General features: G+C 40.0%; 1 protein-coding gene across 2 annotated transcripts in view; it reads right to left on the bottom strand.

Annotated features, from left to right (window-relative positions):
• Positions 1 to 986: 986 nt before the first annotated feature.
• The window catches only part of PRKAR2B (protein kinase cAMP-dependent type II regulatory subunit beta), a 91,459-nt gene continuing 65,352 nt past the window's right edge, over positions 987 to 27,093 (bottom strand). Inside the window, exons 4-11 of one of the 2 annotated variants that reach the window (XM_072965213.1) lie at positions 26,208 to 26,291; positions 16,305 to 16,411; positions 13,144 to 13,297; positions 7,832 to 7,933; positions 6,323 to 6,397; positions 3,942 to 4,007; positions 3,672 to 3,810; positions 987 to 1,458 (exon numbers count right to left, since the gene is read on the bottom strand). In XM_072965213.1, coding sequence (XP_072821314.1) covers positions 1,325 to 1,458; positions 3,672 to 3,810; positions 3,942 to 4,007; positions 6,323 to 6,397; positions 7,832 to 7,933; positions 13,144 to 13,297; positions 16,305 to 16,411; positions 26,208 to 26,291 — 861 coding nt within the window. In that variant the 3' untranslated portion in view covers positions 987 to 1,324. The remainder of the gene's footprint in view (positions 1,459 to 3,671; positions 3,811 to 3,941; positions 4,008 to 6,322; positions 6,398 to 7,831; positions 7,934 to 13,143; positions 13,298 to 16,304; positions 16,412 to 26,207; positions 26,292 to 27,093) is intronic. The other variant, XM_072965214.1, reaches the window with a different exon arrangement.

Here is a 27,093-nt window from a genome sequence, read left to right as displayed (position 1 = left end):
TTCGAAACATGTTTCCCAGAATGAAATTGCTCCCTTAAAAGTGAACAACTGGTTAAAATGAATTTCTCTAGACATGGGTCATGTAGGCCCAGAAATCATGGAAGAGTATATTGCATTGATTAAATATAATTCAATGCATTTTATGTAGCAGAAGTACAAATATATCAATTATCAACAAAACCCTGTTCAGCTGAGTTCATTGTGCACTCCTGAGAGTTGACGGGAAAGCACGGCCAGGCCTGATGGTCTATCCGGAAAGGGCAGAAATACCTTTCATCTATGTCTTTACTTAGGAAAAAATTTATTTCTCCCACCTTGGAGGAAGCCCATGGGAGATGTCTACAAAGGACTGTGTTACGTATGCCCAGTGAGGAACCGAGAAATATCCTGTGGACAGGTTGATATGGACCCCAAATATTTTTGGTATAGGAGACTTTTTCCTTTTTCAGCATACATAATAAGCTCTTAGGCTTTTAGAAGACAACAATTAAGTTTAAAGAGCATTCTAAAATATTTGTGACATTCAATGTCAAACTCAAATGTTTAAAGATAACAAATACAGCGAGTTGCAAAATGAAAAAAGGAAGCAGCAATATATGATTTATGAGGAAAATAATCTCTCAACTAAAAAGACTCTTGCCTACTACCATAATGACTGAATTGCCTGTCCTTAAAAACCACTGGAATATGCAGGTCACTGGCATTAAGCCAAAGAAGTCAGAAGGTACCTTATTGCAAAAATATAAAAGGTTTTTAAAATTGCATACGATGTTTCATATCATTTCACCAATAGGCCAAGGCCAGCACATAACTTATCAAGCCAGAAAAACTCTAAAACAAAAACGATTGAATTGTACTTACTATATAGAGTGAGAGTTGTACAAAGACTGTGATGCCACACTGGACAGCATGGTTCACTGCAAGTTCCCTCTTACACGGACGCCGTCACTAACACACCAATCCGAGTAAGCCAAAATGAACACACCGCCTATGACAACATCCTTTAATGAACTTCTTAAACACAGATACTTTCAATATGTTACAATTATCTGAATAAACCTTTCAGTCAAATAATTTTGTGGGATAGAAAGTCACTGTCTCTGGATGTGGATTTTTTTTGATCTACTCTTAGAAAGTGATGTTAAAGCCTATGGACTATTAAATCACTACTCTGTTTACTGATACATTGTAAATGTTAAAAAAAAAAAAAGAAAAAACCTGAAATCACAGAAAATGCTTGGCATGTACACAGACAGGCTCTCAGTGGACTAACCACTACGGTGTAATTTTGTCACTACAGGTCTTCTTGCTCCACACGTTTGCTTCATGCAGTGGGTTCAACAATATCCATGTTTGTTCCAAACAGGGCAACCAACTGTTCCTCATAGGTAGCGATGTTCCTTTTCATAATTTCCATGCAAGGTCCCAAAAGCCTCTCAAATGCTTGCACATCCATGGCTAGGAAAAGGGGAGAACGAAAGAAAAAAACGACATTCTTTGCAAATCTGTACAATTTCTGTCATTTATGGTACCTATTCTGCATACATCAACAAATGCAAGGGCATCTTTAGATAAATATCAAATACAAGAAAAAGGCATAAAGAGAAAAACATCCCACTTCACAAAGGAAGCTGCCAGTGTCCCCGGGCAGCATGACAAGCAGTTCTAGGTTGGTGGGAGGTTCCTGGTTCAGGTTTAAAAGGATGAGGGACTGTTCTGGCAAGGCCATGGCATTTTTTTAAATAAGTTAGTTTTGATGTCACCACCTTAGTAACCAGAACCCTCAAAGGCGGCAAGGGTGTGTTTTCTGTCTTGTTTTCCCTTCTTGGGGTTTACAATGCCATGTTGTGAAGACCAAATGTTACCTTTTATCATTTTTATTCTTTTATCCTACTGTCTAGTCAATTCTAAATGGCAGCCCAAAGAATGATTTTGTCCACTTCTGTAAGTACGTGCTCTACCTTGCTTAGCTTGCCTGGCTAAAGCAGTTTTTGAGACAGAATTTATGATACACACATGAAAATATGATCACACTCTCTACCATAGAAATACAAATTAAAATTCTTTCTTTCTGTCTTTCAAACATGCAAGAGGGAAAAGGCAGTGTTTACAAGAGAGACAATGGATATTCTTCCAGTGCTGGTAGCATGTAAATAAGTACAAATAAAAGTGATCTGCAGTATGTGTCAAAGCCACAAAAAGAAAACTCACTTCGAAAAACCATTTCTCAGGAAAAACCCTATATATGGAAAGGTAGTCTATGCACCCAGACACAAAAGCCATCCCCTCAAAAAAGATGGAAGCGAAACTCCCAAAATATTTAATAGTGGAGAGTGATTAAATAATGTATGTGTTTATTTACCTATATAGGATGTTACAATTTGATGTAATAAATTGGAAAAAAAGTGCCTAAGCTATAATGAATGAAAAAAGCAGTTTACAAAACTGTTTAAAAACAGAAAACACGGGGAGAGAGTATATAGCTCAAGTGGTAGAGCACACACTTAGCATGCACGAGGTCCTGGGTTCAACCCCCAGTACCTCCTCTAGAAATAAAAATGAACCTAATTACCTCCTCCCCTCAAAATAAAAAAAAAATTAAAAAAAAAAATAAAAGTTTAAATAAAAGCAGAAAACCCATACAAATTAAAAAAAAAAACCAAGATGAGAAAGAATTATATATAACAGGATGTGGAAATCACTGGGCTGTGGTGGTACTTTTTCCTACCTTTTCTGTATTTCTCAAATTTCATGTGAATTTATTATAGAAAGAAATTAATGGGAGTTCACTCAGCTCACTTTTACTCTTACTATCTAAAGTAATACCACAAACTCAGGGAAATTACCTGTCAGCTTCTAATTGTCTTCTTTGTCATCCAAGTATAACACTTGATTAACATTATTTAAAACCTTTCAAAAAGTGACTTCTCTTAAGAAAATTCCGAGGATTCTTGCAAATCTTAAGAACACTGAAGCTAAATTTATTCTGCTAACTGTGGATGAAGAGCAAAGGGTGGCTAATTACTTCTGAATCCGTTTTCTTAAAGAAAATGCCATCAAAATTGATAGCTCCTGAATTACATTTTTCATGAGTAAGGTAAGTTATTTCTCATATATAAAACCTCAGCTACATGTAGATGTCTTCCAGTTGAGGATGGCATCTCTGCCAAGCTGTGATGTGGTCCACGGCTGTAATAAACAGTCGAACGACAAGATTCTATTGTGCTTTGACAAACGTGAACCTTTGCTTCCAGTACTAGGAAAAGTAAGTCTCCCCACAGGCACCCGAATGCAGAGCAGACTCCGCAGGGTGGAGCATACGTTATCAAAATACTGTCTTAGCCTTCTTTTTTTGAGGAATATAGTGCACACTGTTCATCTGAAAGATTAGAAAGAAAAACTCGGTACTCAGAATTCTTATTTTAACAACATGCTAAAATAAGATGTTATTTCAGCCTATAAAAAACACAACATATACTGTGTGTGAAATTTTTTTAAAGGAAAAAAAGTGGCTTCTACAAATTGATTTTATCATGCAGTTAATCCTAATCTTATTGTAAGTTGTGGGGCCCACAAAACTTGTGAACCCAGTAAAAGAATCTGTGCAACACGTACAGTGCGGACAGAACAACTTCCACCAGGGGACGCACACCCACGGCTGTGAGTCCTACCTAAACACTTGACGGTCCCGATGGCGTGTGCGGACGCGGCCCGCGGTTTGTTAGTTACCAGAGCAAGTTCTCCAAAGTACTGTCCCCGGGAACACCGAGCGATTTCGACTGCACCATTCTCCTCCACTTCTGATTTACCCTGACAAGGTCATTGAAAAATAAAAGCAGCTTAAGAAAAATAAGTTAACCTTAGTCTAAACATCAAAAATGAAAAATCTGTTAGGGTTCCTGCTAATGTTCCCTGGATTTTTAGGACTCATGAATGCTTACCTTTCTTTTCATGGTAATCTTCACTTCTCCAGATTCTACAATGAAAAAAGAATCAGCCAAATCTCCCTATCAGAATGAAACAAAAACAGAGGGTGAAAATGCAAATTTAGTCGACAGCTGTCCTGCTGCCTGACATACCTCTAAAATCAATCCAACCCCAGGGCACAGAAGATTTGCCTGAAAGGTGAAACACCATGGGAACAGGTCATCTCTCTTTCTCAACTGAGAGGTTATGATCGACAATTCTATCGTCATGGCTTCACCTGTGAAATGATTTGAAATGATAGGCTCTCCTCCATAGCACTTCTGCTAAAACTAGGCAAGAAAATATGGCAAATAACACTCCACCCCAACAGCAGCCTGGATAAAGCACAGAGTTAGAAACGGTAGCACTGTTTTCCATCAGCATGTCCTCTGTCAGCGGCTCCCGTGCTCCTGAAGAAGTTTTAAACGTGTTCCCTGTATCGTCCTAACAGCATAGCACGGCGACCCAAGATTATCCAGGGACTCCCAAAGAGAAGCAAGCAAACTTTACTCAGGAGGCAGTACATCTGGGTCCAGACATTTGTGCTGCAGTTGGCTGGGGACCTGACCCTGGATGCCAGCTTACGGACCAGCCACCTCCAGGCCCCGAGAAGCCTTCTAAAAGAAAGTCCTGCCATTTCTAACTACATAGCCGTATTCTGTTGTTTTTTATTTTTGAATAGACTCTGCCTTGGCTTCCAAGGATGCCTGCCTTCTGAAATTAAACAGCATTATACTAGAGACAACAGATACTGAATTTTCTGAGCCTCTCACAGTGATCTGGAGAAACCCAGGTATTTCAGAACCCCTCCGTACAATTCAAGAAAGACAGTATCAGATTCCATCACAAAAATAAATGGGGAGTCTAGATTATACTATAATACAGACATGTATGTTTATAAATACTTCAAAGACAATTCATATCTAAAACTACCTTAAAATAAAGCCTAAGAATAGTATATACATCTCCTTTCCCTTACCTTATGTCAGGTTTTCATAAGAGCTTCACGTTAAATTTTCAAGTGTCTTACATCATAATAGGTTATCAACTGCTGTGTAATTTTGTTTTCAAAATGTGCTCAAAGTACATGTAAGGCGGGCAGGACATAGCTCAGTGGTAAAGTGTGTTGCTTGGCATGCACGAGGTCCTGGGTTCAATTATTAAAATAAATAACGAAATCTCATCACCTCCCCCACCAGAATTTTTTTTAAAGTGCACGTAAAACTAGTGAAATTAGTTCTGCAGGTTGTGCCAATGTCAGTTTCCTAGTTTTGACACTGAACTAGTGATGCAAAATGAACAGGGAGAAACTGGGTGAGGAGTGAGCGCACTGGCCGTCTCTGTACCACTTTTGCAACTTCCTGTGAGTCTGTAATTATTTCAAAATAATTTGAAAAAATCATTTCAAAAGTACTGTATATGTCGCAGTTTTTAAATTTATGTAGTAGAACCTTAGCCTTGTTCTCTGTTTTGCCTCCACGTCTTCCCAGTCCCTGACTGCGCGAGTCTGTTGAGGGGGGCGGTGGGGGGGGGGAACCTATTGTTTATTTGCCTTCCAAAACAACTATTCTTTCCTCAGACCTTGAATCTAGTTTCATATGTATCAAAAGAAGAGATGATATTTTAGATAAAGGTTACGATACAGTATAATGTGATATAAAAATTACTGAATTTAACAGTCTGTTTAAATCATTCACTCAGTGCTTCAAAAACTAGGAAATAAGGTATTAGCATGAGTATGCTTTATCTGTAAACTTCAGCTGTCTTCATAAATCCCACTCCTTGGTAGGTGTAGCTAACCGAGGCACGTGTGTCCGACTGCTGGTTCCAACTGGGATCTTAGAAAACCAGCAGCGATTAAACAGCAATGTCGCCCCATTTAGCGCCTGGGCGCCAGCCGAGTATGTGGTGCGGTGTGTTCCCTTCTTGGTTCATCTTATCAGGGAGCAGCCTCAGGAGGCTTCACCAATGAACTGATTATGCAAAACTCCACATCTTCCAGAGTTACCTCCTGAGTACTTACTAATAAATCTTCTGGAGTGATCACTGTTTCTTCCCCTCTTACAAATGAATCTTACTCTTTATATACATTTGACTTTCATGTCACGTACAGATATAAAATTATACAGAAATGCATTTGATGACTTAATACATATTCACTAAGAGTGAATTATGAAAATATTCAAACAGATCAATGGCTGTAAATTAAACCACTTTTTACAAGTCATTTGATACAAATCATACTCATTTAATCCATCACTACATGCTAATTATAGACAAATATGAAAGATGTATTAAGACCTACAATATATAAGAGCCCTTTAGAAAACCCCAAACTGAATAAACAGTATTATACCTGAGCAATGATTTGTTCTCCATCGTTGTATACTTTGGTGCCTATTACATCTACCACTTTCAGGCGTTCAGAAACCTACAAAGGAAAAAAGGTAATACAGTTGACCCCTGAACAACACGGATTTGAACTGTGCAGGTCCACTTATATGCAGGTTTTTCCAATATACAGTTGGCCCTCTGTATCCACGGACATGGAACCCAGGGATGCGAAAGGTAAGGAACTTGAGCACCCGTGGATTTTGGTGTCACCTAGTCCTGGAACCAATCCTGCGGATACCAAGGGACAACTATATTAAACAAACAGACTAATCTAATCAGATAATCCTAACTATTTCAGGGGTTTAAAAATGGTAACCTACAGGCCAAATAAACTGAGTGGTGTGTGGGTTTGTGTACGTATCTGCTATAGTAACTGCCTGCATTTTAAAATAAACAAAAATTTTTACATAAAAACTTGAATTTCCAGCTTCTCTTGAAAATTCAGGGCACTCAGCAATACTTAGCTAAATTTCCACGTGGCAAAAATAAGCTCTGGTGGACCAGCAGCTGTTTCTTTGGATGGAGTGCACGTTTTCCAATTTACCAAAGTCCCCTCCTGGTGTGGTTTTCATCTTTGTTACTTGCCTAGCTCTGAAGGCATTTGAATTTCCAGCCTCAGATCTATTTTTATTTAAAGAGATCTGCTGCTGGAAAAGATCGGCCGTCCAATATGCATTCTGAAACGTGGCCCGAATTTCTACTAGGCGTACACTGACAAGCCAACCAAGACATGTGTCAGCAGATGAGTCAGTCAACCCCAAAGTTTCTGGCCAGGATGCTGGAAGGATGGCATTGCTACTGCTAAGAAGGGGAAGGGAAAGGGGGAGATTTGGGACGTGTCTTTGGTATGAGACAGAATCTATGAGACAACCCAGAGTCTCAAGATGTTAAATCTGCAGTTAGATAAATGAGCCTGGCATTCAGGGCAGGGCCCTCCCCAGTTTTGTCAATTTTAAGAGGCATCAAAATAATAGATACTTAGAGCCAGGAGATTTGACAAGGTCACCAAGTGAATAAGTGTAGCCCGAACAAAGAACAAGAGACTCTGGAATGCCAATTTTAAGCAGAAACAAGAAGAGGATTAAACAGCAAAGATGACGGAGGAGGGGAGGCCAGTGAAGATGTCCTGTACTTAGATAACCTGTTCCTGTAAGGTATTACTAGTGGTCGCAGCCTACATTTACATGACTATTTGAAGTTTGCTTTTAGATACAGACCACCTATAAATATGTTATAGATGCTCATAGGTGTCTATTAGGTATAAACAATAAAACAAATGCAGTTATAGGCAATAAAAGAAATACTGAGCTACCTGAACACTCTTGGATCTTTTCAAATGAAAATACGGATAGATTATTATTCAAAGAACTATTAACTAAAATATGGATAGATTATTATCCTTAGAACTAACTATTCCTAACAAAACAGGAGCGATTAAAGCAAAATAAAATAAAAGCACAAACATACTTACTTCCAAAGATTTAAGGAATGGCAGTGACTCGATAAAGCTTTCATACATTTTTCTCTTTTTGGCATTATTTTTTACAATTATTCTCCTGAAGGTTACCCTGTCCTAAAGGTAGAATATCAAATATGAAGACAGTTAAAAGGTAGACTTTATGAGGAAAGACAGTTTGAAGAGATAGTTTCATTTTATTCCCAGTAAGGAACAAACAATAATTCAAGATTTTGAAATAAAAGATGAACAGTATCATACTTCTTAATACAGCATTGTAAACTGACTATACTTCAGTAAAAAAAATATAAAAACACTATCATACTTCCAATGCAACTCATTTCAGATTCTTATTTCTTTAAGCATAAATGTAGAGCCATATAAAATGTCATTTTCATGTTTTTTAAAGAAAGCACCAGTTTACTTTTTATTCAGAACAATCTGACCAACGTGTAACTTGAGGGCTAAATCCACCAGGTGGCGCTGTCACACCACTTTAAAATCATACTAGCTACTTGTTCTTTGCCCCCAGCCTTTTGAGATACAATTAACCTATAATACTGTGTAAGTTTAAGGTATACAACATGTTGACTTGATATACTTATATATTGTGCGATGATTACCACAGGAGGGTTAGTTAACACCTCTATCAACTCACATAATTACCATTTCTTTTTGTGGTGAGACCATTTAAGATTTACTCTCTTAGCAGCTGTCAAGTATACAATACTGTTAACTATAATCAGCATGTTGTACGCTGGATCCTCAGAATGTATACACTTTATAGCTGCAAGTTTTTATTCTTTGACCCACCTCTCCCCACCCCACCCCCAGCCCCTGGCAACCACCATTCTACTCAGTTTCTATGAGTTCACTTCGTATCGAGTTCCTTTGCTATATAAGATAACAGCCCTTGAGTGTTAGGAAATCACTGCGGTGAGATGTGATTAGCATTTTTTTTTGTACATCTCCTTTTTATTTTTGATTAGCATTTTTGAGGTATAATTGGTATACATTATATTAGTTTAGGGTGTACAACATAATGATTCCATATTTGCATGTATCAGTCACTTACTGTGGAGAAACGACCAGTCACCACAATGAGTCTAGCTAACATCCATCAATCACCCCACACGGTTACCACATTTTTTCCTTGTGAGAATTTTTACGATCTGCTCTCATGGTAACCTTCAAATATACAATACAGAGGAGGGTATAGCTCAGTGGTAGAGCACATGCTTAGCCTGCAAAAGGTCATGGGTTCAATCCCCAGTATCTCCATTAATTTAAAAAAATAATAATAATAAATAAATAAACCTAATGAACTCCCCCCTCAAAAAAAAATATATGTACAATACAGTACTATTAATTGAAGTCACTCTGCTGTATATATTACATCCCCAGGACGTACTTAGAACTGGAAATTTGTACCTTTTGACCACCTTCATCTATGACCAGCATTTATTTTTATATATACATGTATTTTATATGTATATAAAAAAATATAAATAGAAAAATCTCAGTATGCATCCCTTTTAGTAAAGTGCTAAGTTATACTTCAGTTACACACAAACATATACACTGACTGTATTTCCTAATGTGTTTCTTGAGAGATGCAGTAAAAAATTCATGAAATCATCGTTAGAAATTTTTTTAAACCATGCAATTACAACGTGAAAGATCTTGGAAAATGATTAACTCTGGGGTTTTTCAGTCACATCTACATTCTATCACTTTTCTTTCTTTTTAATGTGCACAGAGAAACTACAACTTTCTTGAGTAGAGCCTAATTCCAGTGTTAATCGTGCTCATTCTAAAATGTTCCTGTGTTTTTACTACTCAATCTCAAAGGTACATCACTAAATTAAGAACTAGGGAAAATTTTAAAGGTAATGGCTCAAAAAATGGTTTTCCTATAAATTTTATGCTTTAAAAATTCCTATGAAACATTATTTTAGTTCAGTTAAGAGCTGCCAAAATTATGTTTGGCAAACACTGATAAACAACTATACCATTTTAATATAAAATAAAATTAATTGGGATATGTTCTTTAACTTGAAAATTACTATGCCAACATATTAAGGCTGAATTTAAATGAACTGATAAGATAGAGAAAAATCCCAGTGTGGCTGTTAATAAGTCTCTAGGAAATTAAACATCCTGTTCTCCAATTTAATTTATTACAATTTTATAAGGGCTGTAATTTGGACATGTTGTACTCATCATTTTTTTAAAAAGAGAAATAATTTCGAGATAATTAGTAAAAATACTGAAATAATTTCCAAGCCTGGCTCTGCTTCAGAATCAGCTGTAATGTTTAAAAAAATAGTTTCTAAGATCCCAGACTTCAATGACAAAATCTCTGCATGTGGGGCTGTATTATAATCTGTACGTAATAAAAGCTCCCTAAGTGGTTCTAATACACAATCAGGTCTGGGAGCCAGCTGCAACACCATGTTATGAACAGAGAAGACTAGAATTAGCTTAGCAATTTAGAAATTAACCACAATGAGCTACATGTCTCAGGAAAAATATCCTATTAGTGGCCCTCCTCATACCCACTGTGACCTATGAACAAAATCCAGAAAGTCCCATTTCAAATATTTCCATCCTAGTCACTTCTATCACCACCCCTCTGAATCACAGCAGGACTGTGAAGACCCATTAATCTCCCAAGGCTAACAGTGACCTAGTCTTATTTATAAAGGTAGACTATTCACAGTCTACCTATGGAAAGCTCCATAAAGGACCTTTCTCTTGAGATCTGCTTATCATTCATTACACCCGCATTTACAGGACAGGGCTCCAACCCGCCCATCTTAAAAGGAAAATTTCTTTTCTACTCGACTTTCTCTGAAAGGCTAGGTTAGTTATGCCAGCTGCTAAGAAAGCAGGTCTGAAGTATTTACAGATGATGTGAATCACTGTAATTTTTAAAAACAGCTATTGCACTTAGGCACCTACCCCAAGGGGATCATCACAAACCGCCCACTTTTATAGAGTTTAAAACACATACAGATGAGTAAAAAAATCTCTGAACATGCTTCATCCTTCTGAGTACCATGCACACTGGGAAATGCTGGGCCTCTGTACCTAGTTTAAGGTTCCATCAATACTCAAAGGGGCCAACCCGCCAAAGACATGAACTTGTTCCCAGGACATGCATGGAGGAGGCTGCCTATCCCGTGTGACAACCTGACCCTGGCTGGCCATCCCACTTTAAGTGATACCTCAGGAATGAAACAGGGTGCCACCAACTCTAGACTGAACCCACAGCAGAAACCTCTTAGGGGCCAAGTCCACTCAGGTTTGCAGTTTTTACTTGGCTGCCTTTGGGTATTCAAATCTTTGATGGTCCTTTAAAACACTTCAGAGGACAAGTTTCCTTCCACCTGAAACAATTTCAGTTTTCCTTCCACAACTTAAAAGGTGACTCATCACATTTTTAATAAGTCAACAGTAACTGCCTGGTTCTAAGAAGAAATGCACGTGATGCCTTATTTCTCCGATCAAGGGAGATTTTTATCAGCTGAATCCACTTAAGTCAAACGCTACACCATGGTTAATGTGTAACCTCTGTGACGCTACCGTCCTTGGAAGCAGACTGTTAACAAACTGCCTGTCATCTTAACATCTCCCCCTTCCACAGAAGGATTTAAGAGAAATAACTGCATATCAAAACTATAGGGAGGGTGTTCACAGCAGCACTATTTACAATAGCCAAGACATGGAGACAACCTAAATGTCCATCAAGAGATGACTGGATAAAGAAATTTTCCTATACTTATACAGTGGAATACTACTCAGCCATAAAAAAGAATGAAATAATGCCATTTGCGGCAACATGGATGGACCTGGAGATCGTCATTCTAAGTGAAGTAAGCAAGAAAGAGAAAGAAAAATACCATATATCACTTATATGTGGAATCTGAAAAAAAAAAGACGAACTTATTTATAAAACAGAAACAGGCTCACAGACACACAAAACAAACTTAGGGTTACTGGCGGGAAGGGGAGGGCAGGGATAAATTGGGAGTTAGAGATTTGCAGATACTAAGTACTATGTATAAAATAAACAACAAGTTTCTACTGTATAATACAGGGAACCAAATTCAATATCTTATAGTAACTTATGGTGAAAAAGAATATGAAAATGAATATATGTATGTTCCTGTACGACTGAAGCATTATGCTGTAAATCAGAAACTGACACAACATTGTAAACTGGCTATACCTCAATAAAAAACATATACATATACAGAAACTATAGGGAGGGATGTTTTCAACAATTTGAAAAGAAAATATAAGTATTATCAACATTCCCGTAAAGCAAGGTTTTGCTTAAAGTAGGCTTTGGGCACTGGCAGCCCTGGTGTCTCCTGGGAGCTTATGAGACTCGCAGAATCACAGGCCTCATCCCAGACCCAGGGCATCGGAATCTGCATGTTAACTGGATTCCCAGGTGAGCCCGGAGCACCAGCTTAAACAGTCTTCCAGAATCAGCTGTATACGGGTCAGCCACTCGGCATCCTAATATCATGGATGGAAAGGATCTCCCTCCCACCTCTCCCAAATGGCCTAAAACCAACTCTGAAGTCTTGTAGAACTGCGTTTTAGAAGCCTAGGTCCCAACCCTGAGAACCTGATGAAATCTGTCTGTGGTGGGACCTAGGTAAGAGGATTTTTTTTAAACACACCCCCAAGTAATTGTAATGTGCATTCAGATAAAAGCACAGCCATCAAGTATTTCTTCTTTCCACAGCTGCTGGTCAATGCAAAGTTGTTACCTATCAATTTACACCATGAGGCTTCATTTCTAGTGATTTCTCGAGCAGGCATCACCATCACTTGATGGGTTGGTAGCTCAAATACAGATGGCTGGGCCCCTGCTCCAGAGTTCCTGGGCCGGCTGGCCTGAATCAGCAAGCGGGGCCTCTGTTTGCATTTCGAGCAAGTTCCCAGGCCAGGGGCCCGCACTCTGGGAACCACAGGTTACAATCCTTACCGCAGAAAGCCGTCTGAAAACAGCCCTAAAGGCTTCGTTTGTTTGTGTGGCTGGTTGGTTTTCAAGAGTGGGTAAAAGAGGAACATTTTGGATCTGAGTGTCTTTCCTGCAGCCAGCAGGCTGAGCTCCCGACTAGACTCGGGAAAACAACACGCAGACTGACCTCGGCACAGTCTAAGTGTCCAACAGTTCAGCATCTCGTTGTTGCTTCATAAACTCTGATGACCAAATAAATCCTCCTACGAGAACTAAATTATGGTAGCTCCCTGGCTTCTGTCATCGTGATTTTTACAAATAACCTTCAGGTCAGATAAACACTCACCAAACCCCACAGAGCACCAGGAGAGGTAGCCGTGATAGTGGCCGCCCTGGGCGTGTTGTACATTAAGGCCAGTTCGCCGAAACTTCCGCGGTTGTCATAGTTACCAACACACCTTCCGACACCGTCACATTTCACGTAAATGTCAAATGTTCCTCTGTTGGACAAGCAAGAAAGATGATGTGAAAGTAATTCCAGTAAAATCTCATTACAATAAAACATGAGCCCTGTGCAGTAAAATCTCATTCTTTTTAATCATTTATTGCTTAGTCTTGCTGCTCGGACATCATAACACACTGACCTGGATAAAACTCTAAATGTCTAGAAGGGTGATCAGTGGGAAGTTCCCTGCCGCCCTGGCCCAGCCGTGCAGCGTCCTCCCGGATCTGCCAGCTTCTTCCCCCACCACTGGCAGAGGTCTGCACACCCGGGGAGCAGTGGGAGCCTCCCACGGGCACGTTCGGGCAACTGGAGTCCTCCCTGAGACTTAGCACACATCCCAGGGCAACAGCAGAGGGTGGGCTTTGGTTTTCTCTTCCTCTCTGATGACAGACTCTGCCAGTTCTAGGTAAGCATGAAGGACAATCAGGGGACTAGGGAAAGACCTGTGTGCCTGCTGGGGCGATGAGGCTAAATGAGCTGGTAAGATAATCAAACAAATGATAAAAATATAACTGAGACTGCAACCAAACAGGACATGCAAAGGCAACCCTTGGAAATTCATGCACATGAAACTGCTGCCAGCAGTGATCTCAGGGTAAGAACTGTGGAGAGTTCCAGAGGACATTTGCTATCTAATTAAAGAGGTTTTGGTTTCCAAAATGAACGTGTATTACTTTTGAGATGAGAAGAAAATAGTTTTTTTTAAAAGAACACAGCTCTAAGAATCTGGTCGGCTGCTACTGTATGGTATTTACAGGGAGGGTCCTGTCATCCGAAGGAGGGGCCGGCAACCCAGGGCCCAAGACGGGCTGCCTGCTTCCGAAAATCACGTTTTATTGGAACAACAAACACACCGCCTCATTCACACGTTATCTGCCGCTGACCTGTGCTGCGGCTGCAGAGCTGAGCAGTTGCGACACAGACGGCATAGCCTGCAAAGCCTGGAACATTTACTCTCTGGCTCTTTCCAGCATCTGGCCCTTTATGTTAGACTGACCCCCAACTTATGGCAAAAAGTGGTAGAAATTCAGACTAAGTATCTGATCCTGGTCTTTCTATAGCTTTTCTGTGCTTATCTTTTAATTCATTTTCCAGGCCAGTAAAACCCCGTCTGCATGTCACTGCACTGCGTGCCGTCCAGATCCTGTATTTCTATAAACTACGCTCCCCCGGGAGAGGGCTGTCTTTGCAGGTGCTGTGACTTATCAGAGAACATGGTTTCCAGGCTTGCCGAAACACCCGTGCGGGCAGACACGAGGAGTTGGTTGGCTTTATCCTGCTGGCTGAACCCAGGCAAAGACCAAACGGAGTGCTTTTGAGATTAGGAAAGGATTACAGATGGAAAAGATACAACAGAGGTAAAAGCAGGAGACACCAGACAAAAGACATTCATGCAGAGGAGAACAACTGGTTTTCCATAAAATTCATGGGTGGAACGGCTGTTTCAGGAGCACCTTCCAGAATCTATTTCATGAAGCTATTTTTCAAGTATAGGTTAATTCTTCTATTTACACTATTTATGTTTTTGCACTAAAACCGTTTCTGACATTTCCTACTTGGAATAGGATTTCTTCCCCGAGAATGTGAGACCTCAGCAGGGCGGAGCCCCGGAAAGAGACCTGGATGCCAGATCACCTGCGTGACCTGTACCAACTCTCATCACTACTGCAAACCTGAGAACTTTCATCTGTCAAAATGGGTGATGAGGTTCTAACTGAACAGGGAAGATACCAAATACAAAGGTATGGGGTTTTTACAGTCAAAATACCTACTGAAAGAAAAGTATTGCTCTACTGTATCCGGGGTTCTCATATACCCTACAATTAAATACAATTAAACAGCAGAGAGAATTTTTGAGGTACTTCGTTAATGAAAGCTGTTCAGGGTACCAAAATCGTGACTTTAATTTACAACTGGTTCTGTTCTATTCTAAAATCATAGCGTCCCCCCCCGAGCCCTGGCTAGCACAGCCCTACAGGTCACTGTGGCCTTAGGGATGAGGGACAAGAGGACCCAGACCACACACCACTGACGGGAGAAAGGTACCACCCAGAGAGCCCCAACCAGGAAACGAGGCCTAAGCAGACAGATGGGATGTGACTTTCTGTGAGGCCTCTGAGCAGAACACAACTCGATCCAGAGAAGCAAATGTCATCCAGCAAATCAGGGTGGGAGACGGCCTGTGTTCCACGCAAACGGGAGGCGCTGGGGACTCCACACGTCCCATAAACACTCCCAGACCGCGTTACAGAAGTGGAGAAAGGGAGACTCAGTGCCGACTGCCCCCCTTTTCCATTTCAGGACTGGTACCTGATTACCGCTCAAAGCACACTGTACTTTGATGAAGTCGAGCCCAACTTAAGTTTTCTGAAATCAGACTTTTAATACAGATGCAGGCCTTCTCAAAGTAATTTCTCTGTCGAGTTTTTAAGAGATGAGTATAATAATGCAGAAACAATTTCTGGGGGGACACAAACTACTCCCTCTGCTGATTAGATGATGCTGAAGCAAGAGGAAGAGACACTTAAATGTTCCATCTTAGGCCCCTCTGAAATATTTGAATTTTTTTAAAATGATGAGTTTGTTTTGCTTGGCAGTGAACCAAAAAGAACCTTTCTGGAAAACATAATAAAGACTGAGTTACATGGATTCAATATCCCAGTGGCTGTGCCATGCTTCTGTTCTCACTGTAATAGGCATCTGAAACCATGTAACGGGCCTAACTGCCTCTCCGGTAGACGTTAACAAAGGAGGAGGCTCCCAATGCAGGACTGAGATTTATAGATGAACCAAAAGCAACCAGTTCTTCCCCACACTCGGCCTCTTTTCACAATCTAGCGTGGTTTCACCACAGGGATTCACAGCAGAGTTATAGGGCCTGTCATGTAGGAATGAGGGTAAAGAGCAATTATGGTATATTAATCTGTCTGTTGTTGCAATAACCATTGAGATTTTCGCAAAAGGTTCATTGTGTTTCAGTAGTGATGTACTGCAAAACTTACCTATCAATTACGTAGAAGTTGTCACCATCATCACCTTGATCAATTACATGTTCCCCTTCTTTGACCAATTTTTCAAACATGGCATCTAACACTTGAGACATCTGCTCCTATTTTTCAAAAAGAAAAGACATAATCTTATGTGTATCTAGAATATGCTTTCTTAAATAACCATAATTAGCTTTATATTTCTGTGAACAAGCTAAAAGAAACGGAAATATCATCATTGCCATAAAGTCATGTCAAAAAATACACAGTATGATCTTCCTCACCACAAGCCAACGAGGTGATCATACAGTTACTCTCATATTCAGTATCTGAATAAGTAATTATAATTAGTCTGTTTCAGAATATTTGTAACTATCACCACTTTGATATGAAAAATTAATCACCCAACCATCATGTACCTTGTGAAACATAATCTTAGCAATTAAAGTGACCAGGTTAATAAAGAACTATTGCAAATGTCTTTTAAAGATACCTAAACTTTTTTTAAAATATCCTATTTTAGTCATCACTAGGATTTATATAGAAATTACTGAAATATTTAGTGAATTCAAATCTTGACTCCAATCCTTTTTGGTTTAGCACAAAAAACCAAAACAGAACAAAAAAACCCAACACAGAACAAAAAAACCAACAATGCTTGTAGCAAATATTTTATCACTATTCTCTGTCACTGTGGTTCTCTTCAAGAAGCAATCATGTCCCTCCCCAGGACAGATTTATTAAAACTGAAGCCAGAAACATCAAAGCTACTAGTCAACAACTATTTAAAATTTTTATTCTGGTAAAGTCCGTCTGACAAGGTTTAAGGGTAAACCTCAGCTAGTGAGAATAAACTAGGAGGGGACAGAAATCTTTCCTCAGAACACGTATAGCTACAATTCAAAGCCCTTTGAAAAGACAGAACAAATGGACGTGGAAAAACTGCATGGTGCATAGTAACAGAGAAGTCAAAAGTCATCAGAAGGTTTTAAGTCACCCCCTCTGGGTATAAAAAGGGTAGAGCGCCAACTTCCCAGGCCAAAATCATTTATTATTATAAACAAATGAAGGAGCGGGAGATAGATCAGAGAGGGGAAAAGGTGAAAGCGGAAAGCACAGGTTGAAGAAACAAAATACTCTGAATCAAAAGCATGAACAGATGACATGTGAGTCGCTTCTACTGGAGACCGTATGAACATCACACAGGGAATGTGAAGGTCTGACTCCAAAATCTACAGAGAGAGTGGGAGGGGAGACAGGAGAGATTTTTAGAGCAAAGAGAAGTTAAGCAGGGGTCATAGAGACAGGGTGCAGCCCAGGGAAGGGCAGGCGGGCCTGCAGCGTGGAGGGGCCAACCACCTGTCAGAGAACCAGAGGCTCCACTGGGAAACACCTGGTTTGGGCAGAACGGGGGTCCAGACACAGCAGAAAACAAGTGGGCTGATCATTCAAAGTTCCCCACGATCGGCTGATACCTTCCTTTCAGATGCCTCCACCCTGAACGCAGAACATCAGCAATCAAGAATTTACCCCAGCTCTTCCCACACAGAAGATCACAGTCAGGGTCGTGGGAGAAACTAAAGAAATAAGAGAAACTAGAAAAGCTCCTGTGAACACTGGTGCCCTAGAACAAGGACCACCACCTGCCGGGATTTACGGCTTCCCCCACAGTACAGCTGGCTCCCTGCCACTTAACCAACAGTACGCCAGTTCACAGCTCTGCCCTACTTCTTCAGGGCTCCAAGTCGGCTTTGGGCTGCCCCTCTGGTAGCCTACAAGACTCAGATAAACAGCCAAATTACACCAGGTGAGATAGAGAATTCAGGAACAACGAAGAGCTTTCAGAAACGCCTACTTTGTAGACCCAGAGATGTTCAACATAGTGCATCTGAGAGGTAACAAAATACGACATTTAGAAAAATAGCCAATCAAAGAAAGGTGAGTAAATGGAAAACTGAAAACATAATTGCCAACATTTTTTTTCCTTCCTTTTAGATTTCTTTTTTAAAAGCAGTTTTAGGTTCACAGCAAAATTAAGCATAAAGTATGGAGTTCTCATATACCCCCATCTCCCTGCCACTACACACCACCCCCCACCAGAGGGGGCACTTACTACAGGTGATGACCTGCACTGGCACCATCATCACTCGAAGCTGACATTCAGGCTCATTCTTGGTGCTGTACGCTCTGTGGGTTTGACCAATGTACAATGACAGGTACCCACCATGATGGAATTTTTAAAAAGAAAATAAAGAACTAAAAAGATAAATGAAACCCAAACATCTCAAGGAAAGTCGATAAAGAGATGAAAAGATAGGAGTTCCAAAGTGACAACAGACAAAACAAAAGGAAGAACATAATCAAAGAAATATGGGATGAGTTTTCCAAAACCAAAGGATGCAAGTTCCCAGACTGAAAGGGTTCACTCACGGGCCCTGCACAGTCAGGGACCAGAACCTCCACACCAACGTGAAAATGTGTTTCTAGAAAACCAAAGATACAGAATGGATCCCAAGGCTCCCAGAAAATCCCAGAGGGGTGCTTCAAAATATAAAAAGATGTTCAACTTCTTTCAAAGTAAAGAGGAATACAAATTAAAACTGAAACGAGATATCCCTTTTTTATCTGTCAGATTTAGAAAGATAAAAAAAGTTAGCATAAGACACAGTTGGAGGTGGTGTGGGAAGGAGACATTCTCCAGCAGAGGGCTGCCAGGAGGTAAAACAGAACAGACCTCAGAGGACACGCCGTCAACAGTTAATATTTCAAACATGTTACCCTTCCCCTCACTATTTCTCATCTAGGAAGTTATTCCAGAGAAATTTGTGAACTGACATGTGCATGGGCATTTTTCATCCCTAAATGTGCATCCTAATAGCAAAAAAATGAAAACCTCAAGTTTATCTACAGGGCACCGGATGAGTCAACTTGCACATCCATACATCAGAAAGCTACGCGGCTATAAAAACAGCAAGTGAGGATTGGAGACCGCGATCTTTTACTGGAGTCACTGACAAGCACGAGACACGCAAAGAAGGGCAGGTGGGAAACGTGGAACCCTGCGGACAAGGAGGAGTCAGGGGGCCTCACGGAAGAGACCCCGTGTGAACACACCTGCCACCTGCTGTCACACAGATGGCGTCAGTGATTCCAGAGGCCAGGACTGGGGCTGCTGGGTGGATGGTGGACATTTTGGAACAATGAGAAGACCTGCCTAAGAAAGAGAGCTATCTCGCAGTGACAGGGCCTGCCTCACAAACAGACGAGCTCCACATCCCTCAGGGAACTGTTCAAGCAGGCCTCCCATCTTCCACTTGCTGTCAAAAGGGTGCAGTGTTTCTCAAACTGTGTTCTCTGGAACCCAGGGATTGTGTGGAGGTGCTTCAGTGATCGATTTCATAAACAGTCGATTTAACTGCGTCCTTAAAGTGTATACTAACCATTAAATATTCAAACTAATGGAGATCAACATGTTAGGATGGATTACACATAAACTTTTTTAATGAAGTGAAACTTCATATAACATAAAATCAACCATCATAAAGTGGGCCATAAAGTTGTACAACCACCATCTCTACCTAGTTCCAAAACATGTTCATTACCCCTAAAGGAAACCCTGTGCTCATTAAGCGGTCATCCCCCATTCTCCCCACCAACCAGCCCCTGGCAACCCCCAACCTGTTTTCTCTCTTTCTGGATTTACCTATTCTGGGTATGTCATATAACAGAGCTGTACAATTTGTGATCTTTTGTGTCTAGCTTACCAGACTCAGTATAAGGTTTTCAAGATTCATCTGTGTTGTAACATATATCATACTTCATTCCTTTGTATGGATGAATATATACGCGCGCGTGTGTGTGTATATATGGATATATACCACAATTTACATATGCATTCATTCATCGATGGACACCTGGGTTGCTTCCACCTTTTGGCTACTATGAATAGTACAACCACGAACATTCGTATACAAGCATTCATTGAAACACATGTTTCCATTCTTTTGGATCTATACCTAGGAGCAAAAACTGCTGAGTCATACGGTAATTCTATGTTTAACTTTTTGAGTAACCGCCAAACTGTTGACCACAGTGCCTGAATCATTTTATTTTACCACCAACAATGTACTAGATTCCAGTTACTCCACACCCTCACCAACACCTGTTGTTTTCCTTTTTTTTTTAAACGATACCCATCCTAGTGGGGGTGATGTGGTATCTCGTTGTGGTTTTGCTTTGTATTTCTCCAGTGACTACCCACGTTGAGAATCTTTTCACGTTCTTATTGGTCATTAGTATCTTCTTGGCAGGAGTACTCTGCCCTTTTCCAAGTGGGGTTGTCTGTCTTTTTATTGCTGAGTTGTAACAGTTCTTTCTAATTCTGGATATGAGGCCCTTATTTTATATGTATGTGTGTGTGTATGTATATGTATATATTTGTATATGTGTATATAAACACACACACACATGATTTGCAAATACTTTCTCCCATTCAGTACATTGTCTTTTCGTATCTTTTGATAGCATCTTTTGATGCACAAAATGTTTTATTTTTATGAAGTCTACATTATCTTTTTTCTTCTCTTATTCCTGTTGTTGGTGTTAAGAATTCATCACTAAATCCAAAGTCATGAAGACTTACCCCTGTGTTTTCTTCAAAGGGTTTTCTATTTTACAGTTTTAGAGCTTACATTTGGGTCTTTGGTCCATTCTGAGTTAATTTTCATATATGGTGTGAAGCAGGAGTCCAGCTTTGTTCTTCTGTGTGTGGATATCCAGTTGCCTCAGCATCATTTGTTGAAGAGACTGTGCTTTCCCCATTGAATGATCTTGGCATCTTTGTTGAAATCAAACAGCTACAGATGTATGGTTTTGTTTCTAGACTCTCCATTTTATTCCACTGTTCTCTGTGTCTATCCCTAGGCCAGGTAACACACTGTTCTGATGACTACAGCTTTGTAATAAAAGTTCTGAAATTGGCAAGTGTGAGTCTTCCAACTTTGTTCTTCTTTTTCAATATTATTTTGACTATTTGGGGCCCCTCATCATATATATACAATTTTAATACATTGGACAACAGCAAAATGCCATGTGTTCTCATGGTTTAGCTTTGTAATACATAAATGTCACCAATTTGAACAAAAAGAATTCTAAAAAAGAATACAGAATCTCTATACAGATACATTGTTAAGTTAAAAAAAAAAAGAACTCAAAAGAACACTGTGTATAGAGTTTGCTGCCACCAAAATTTTAAAAAGAATACATTTGTACATACACAGCATAACCCTAAGAAAAATACACATGACAGTGCCAAAAGAACTTGGCTCCTGAGAAACTGGGGTGCTGGGAGCCGAGGGTAGAAGGGAGATTTCCTTTCACTGACTATTCTTTCGTTACTTTTGAATTTTTGTAAACTGTATATGCATACTGATTTAAACTTTTTAATTAATTAAAAAACCAACCTCTCCATTTAAACAGAGAACATGCTATTGCATCTTTATGAGGGCTGACAGAAACTTTTGGAAGAATGACGCTGATGGGTTTGCAGGAAGTGGCGTTCGTTCCCTCCCTGGGTCCCTGTATGAGCTCTGGCACCTGCTCATAAGACAGCAGCCAGGGCTGAAGATGAAGCCAGTGGAGCAGTAGGACAGTGCTTTCCTGACGTGGGGCTAATTAGCCCCACGGGGATCATGCTACCCAAATGAGTTCATCAATCCAGGCAACATATGGTCATCTATCAAAATTACAAAGTTTGATATAATGGTTTACTAATATTTTGTTTTGCTTACTACTTACAGTTCAACTCATTTAAAGCAAATGGAGGGGAAATACTAGCTTTACTGATTAGCTGTAGCCCTAAATGTCAAATGGAGAAAATGATGACATGTATAGCTACAGTAAATTTTTTTTGTTACCCTGGAATTAGCTGTACTTTCAAACATTATAAAGCTCAAGAATTTATACATGGATATCTAAAAAACTAATTCCTGATAAAATACAGAACAATTCCCTTTTAGAACTTCTCTCTGTGACAGGTGTCTTTTCTAGTCAATCAAAATGTAATCTCCCCATAATTATGCACAGAGTGAAAAGAACTTAGGAAATATTTAATATGCAGAGGCTTATCTCGGTGACTGGCAGCGACTGGAGGAAATCCACATCTAATTCTACAGAATGCAAATTCGAGACTGAGCTCTGTAAAAGGGCTCTGGCTCTTGAAAAAACAACAATTTACTCTCCATTAATGAAACAGTCCATCATACAGCATAGGGCAATTATTTCAGTTTGCCTCAAATTAGAAATATTACAGAAGAAAAATGGCCTACTGAGCCAAGCATTAAAATATTCATGAAAAGAGTATCTTCAAAGAGGTTAATAATTATAAATGCTGTGCTCAATGTATGAATATACAGAACTCCAAGGAAAAACGTTCTGAGGCCTAAGAGATGCAAGATTTTCAACCTAAACATGACTTTAGGGAAGTCAAATGAGATAGAAGATGCCAACACCAAGATCATTCCTCTCGCTAATTAGGAATCACTGCTGCCCCTTCCTCTTTCAAGTTTTTTCACTTCAGGAAAAGATACCACTTCTGCAGTTCATATGACCAGATACTGGGGGTCATCCTAGGCTCTTCCCGCCGGGTCCTGATTCATTCAGTTACCAAGTACCAACTTCTGCTCATCCTGAGTATTTTATGAAACCAGCCCTTCCCCTCCCTTCCCTGGCCGGGCCCGTTTCCTTTCCGTGGATCACGGGGTGGTTTCCTCGCTGAGCTCCACTCCTTTGTTCCTGACCTGTCCCTCTCTCACCTTTTACTCCAGCCCCTCCACACTGCCACCAGTGACCTTAGACATCTGATTGTTACATCCTCCGCTTAAAATGCTACTACTGACTACAGTTCGTGTCCAGTGCTACGGTGGTGGCTGGTCCACACTGGTCCATCCTGACACGGCACGCACATCTGAGCTCCCACCACTGGACGTCTCCACCGTACAGTCTAGAGTTAACACGCTCTGTACTTTTCATTCAACTGACAACTTCCTACTCATTTCCGAGGCTCAACTCAGGTGGCCTCTCCAGCTTCCTGGATCCTCAGGTGGGGCTGAGAGACCCTCATCCTCTCACAGCGCCCAGACCTTATTACAGCATTTCTCATGTTTTATCAAATTGATTTGTATGAGTATTTGACTCCCTCACCAAACTGTCGAAGCATTTCTGTGGCATCCAATGCTTTATACAAGCCCTGAACATAGTGGGTGGTCAAAGAATTGAACTGAAAGGAGTTGCTGTATGACAAGCAGACATAAGTTGAATCTGTAATTCAATTTAAACACATGTGGGTTATGGTACAACAAATATATATGATAAAAAACTAGAAAGCTGCTTAAAATATGAGATTGACCTAAAATCTCCAATCTGCCATGTTTGGAGATAAATTTCTTATTCCTGTGGTTACACGCTAAGAGAAATTAGTTTTTACTTTTCTATATTCTGTATCATTCTCAGAAGGATTTTGAGATAGTAAGGAAAATAATCAAGATGGTTTGAGATCAAATTCAAAAAAAGATATTCTGGAAACAGTTATGTAAATACATATGCTTCTTCCCTATAAAACATTCAGTAATGATCATAAACTTGGTAATTGTATGAACTGGATGTTTTTCTTTCTCCCCTCTGAACTAGCCTTTAAAATATGTATGTTGAAGACCTTCAAGAAAGCAGTGAAAGAAATCTAAAAAAATTCCTGTTTTTATAAAAATAACCACTTTAATTATGTTAAGATGCTTCTGCCAGAATATACCAGCAAAAGTTTTTTTTAAAAATCATTTTAAATGCAATCAAAATCTTCACAGCGCTTTAATAGTTAAAGTTGAAATGGGAAGAAAAATCAATTTAATTTAGAGGATGGAAGAGAATAGGCAGCATCTCGGGAAAGTGCAACTGGCAGTTACTTCACTCATGCTGTTTATCACTTAGTGTTTAGACACCAGAATATCACCGTTGAGTCACCGCTGAAGCATTAAAATACCCGTTGAACTGCATAGGAAAGTATGCAAACAAAGTGGCACATGATAGTAGCAAAATACTGAAAAAGAGCATTTTCCTGTTGGGCTCTGGTCCTTCTTACTCAAAGTGTGATTGTGAGACCACTGCCATCGCCTGGGAGCTTGTGTGAAATGTAGGCTCTCAGGCTCCAGAACAGACCTACTGAACCAGAATGCATTTTTAACCCGATCTTCTGATGATATATATGCATATTAAAGCTTGGGAAGCACCGTTTTTGGTGACCCTGAAATCTCCTATGCAAAGTTCTGGCCAGAAAGGAAAAAAAAAATCTCCTTGGCTAACGTCTACCCCTAAGGGTAAAACTAAGGATTAATTTCACAGCTGTCTTCTGTGTGTATCTGGAGCAAAAGAGTTAAATACTAAATTAGCGTAATTCCAATACCAAAATTATCCTCTTATATACACACACACGTATATAAAGTTGTATCTTCCCACTGATAATTATTTGGACTCACTTTGGCGGAAGATCATTAGAGATCACATAGTTTCATGTCCTTTATTTCACAGAATCATTATCATTCTAGATAAATGAAATCTGAGATTATCAAAATTTCAGAAATTCTCTTTAGTCATTTATTCCACTTTTTAATACTACCAGGAAATTCCTCCATTCATAAACTAAATTCCTAAGTTTTCTATCTTAATTCCATTTCTTATCCTTCCATTATTAGAGAGAACAACAAGCAACCCCAGTCTTCAGAGCTCCTAGTTTTGCAAACTCGGTGATAATTCTGGAGGACCTGGATCAAGCTGGACAATTTGTGTTATGGGGGAAGGGTACAGCTCAGTGGTAGAGCGCACACTTAGCATGCATGAGGTCCTGGGTTCAATCACCAGTACCTCCATGAAAAAAAAAATAAATAAATAAATAAAAAGAAAGAAAAAAGTTGTGTTACGTGGCCCTAAAACAAAATCTCCCAAGTTACAAAATGTAATGTGTGTTCCTGAAGGACATAAACAAAAGTGGTATTAGAAACAAAAGAGCTTTTAAAAATATTTCAGGATATAGTATGACCAGCAGAGAAGACCTAGGATCATGCAGTATCTTCTTCTTTATAAAAACGGCCTTTTAAAAAAGATCTCATCTTAAAAGAGTGGGTCTTGATTTAAACTTTCTTCTCTATGGTATCTGAAAACTACAAAATGTTGAGTTTGACCAAAAAAAGAGTTGAGGTAAGTTACAAAAGTTGACTCAGTCTTCACATTTAGAACATGGCAGCAGAGGTTCTTTCCCAAGTGACCAGATAATGAATAAGCACGATCTGTGATGAAAGAGGCCGAACATTTAGGTCAGAGTGCAGGGCAAAGTCTGAAAGAGTGCTCATTCACACCGAGAGAGGGGATTCTAGAAATACACTCAAAACCAAAGACTAGAAATTTTGAAATCTTTATGAAGGAAAAAAAAAATCCCTCTACCTTTAAAGCCAAGTAAAACTTTACTTTCAAAATATGCATGTTATGAAAGTTATACATTAAAATATAATTAACTATCACTGGCTGGTGAGAGAGGCACTCCCCCCTGGGCCCTGCACATCCCTCATGTTCTGCTGAGTGGACAAAGTATGCCCAGTCTTCACCTCCTTCACCTGGGCCACTCCTCAGAGCTGTGTTTGCTGCCAAGTAGCCTTGATTCAGCAGGCCCGCTCACTGCCTGCTCTAACAGCAGGGACCCCCTCCCCCCAGCCCCCGTAACACAACCCACCATGTGTGCAGGGTTCCCTGATGGAGACTTTACATTGCCCCAGGTGATGCCAGCTTATAAAGAAGGAAAAATGCAAGACTGTGCACAGTTCTTCACACTGACACTGAAAAAAAAAAAACCATTTTTATTATCGAGATTTCTCTTACCGGATCCAGGTTCTTGAACAGCAGGATGTCTTTGCAAGCCTCTTGCAATCGATTTCTTTGATCGTCAGTTTTGGGGTGTATGATCTAAAAGGACACCAAATTAACAAAGATTTAGTCTACTTGCCTTACTCGTAAGGGGTAAAATTTCCCAGTAGGACATTAGAAGGAAGAATCGTCAGTGCTAAGGTTCACGTTAGGTGACCAGACATTAACCACCACCCGACTAAGTAAGGAAAAAAGCACTACAGTTTGTCTCAGGGAGGTGGTCACATTCTTCAACACGGCACCTGAATGCTTTTCAAAGGAGGGTTCCCCCCAGGTTAGCAAGTGCATTCTGTAAAGGTCTGGGATTGGCTCATCACTCAAGATGCCAAGGCTCCAGCCAGCGGAAATGTATAAAAGAACAACAGATTACAACAGCTATGCTGAAAATCTGGAGACCACCTTTATTCTGTTTAATACTCTAGTATGTTTCATACTCTTGACCACTGAATTTAATATGCTTTCAGGATGTAGCTCTTTCCTCTGAAACTTGATGAAGCCTCTAGAAGGGAGTAAATTCTCACCTGTATACTGCATTAGATGTTACATACATTTGGGGGGGTAATTAGTGTATTTATTGATTTATTTATTTTAATGGAGGTACTGGGGGTTGAGCCCAGGACCTTGCACACGCTAAGCACACACTCTATCTCTGAGCTATACCCTCCCCCCAGATGTTACATACATTTTTATACATAATGTATGTAACGACCCCCATGGGGTCATGTGTGACTATAAACTGAGTTCGAGAGGCAAGAGTCCTAAAAGCAGAAGACACGGAGTCGGTCCCCTGGAGACCCTTACACCACCTTTTCCTGCTGTGGCATTCACACAAAGTGTGACC

The sequence above is a fragment of the Vicugna pacos genome, chromosome 7 (assembly GCF_048564905.1).
Source record: "Vicugna pacos chromosome 7, VicPac4, whole genome shotgun sequence".
NCBI classification, from domain to species: Eukaryota; Metazoa; Chordata; class Mammalia; order Artiodactyla; family Camelidae; genus Vicugna; species Vicugna pacos.
Note: the sequence above shows the minus strand (reverse complement) of the source record. Positions and strands in the feature narration are given on the sequence as shown.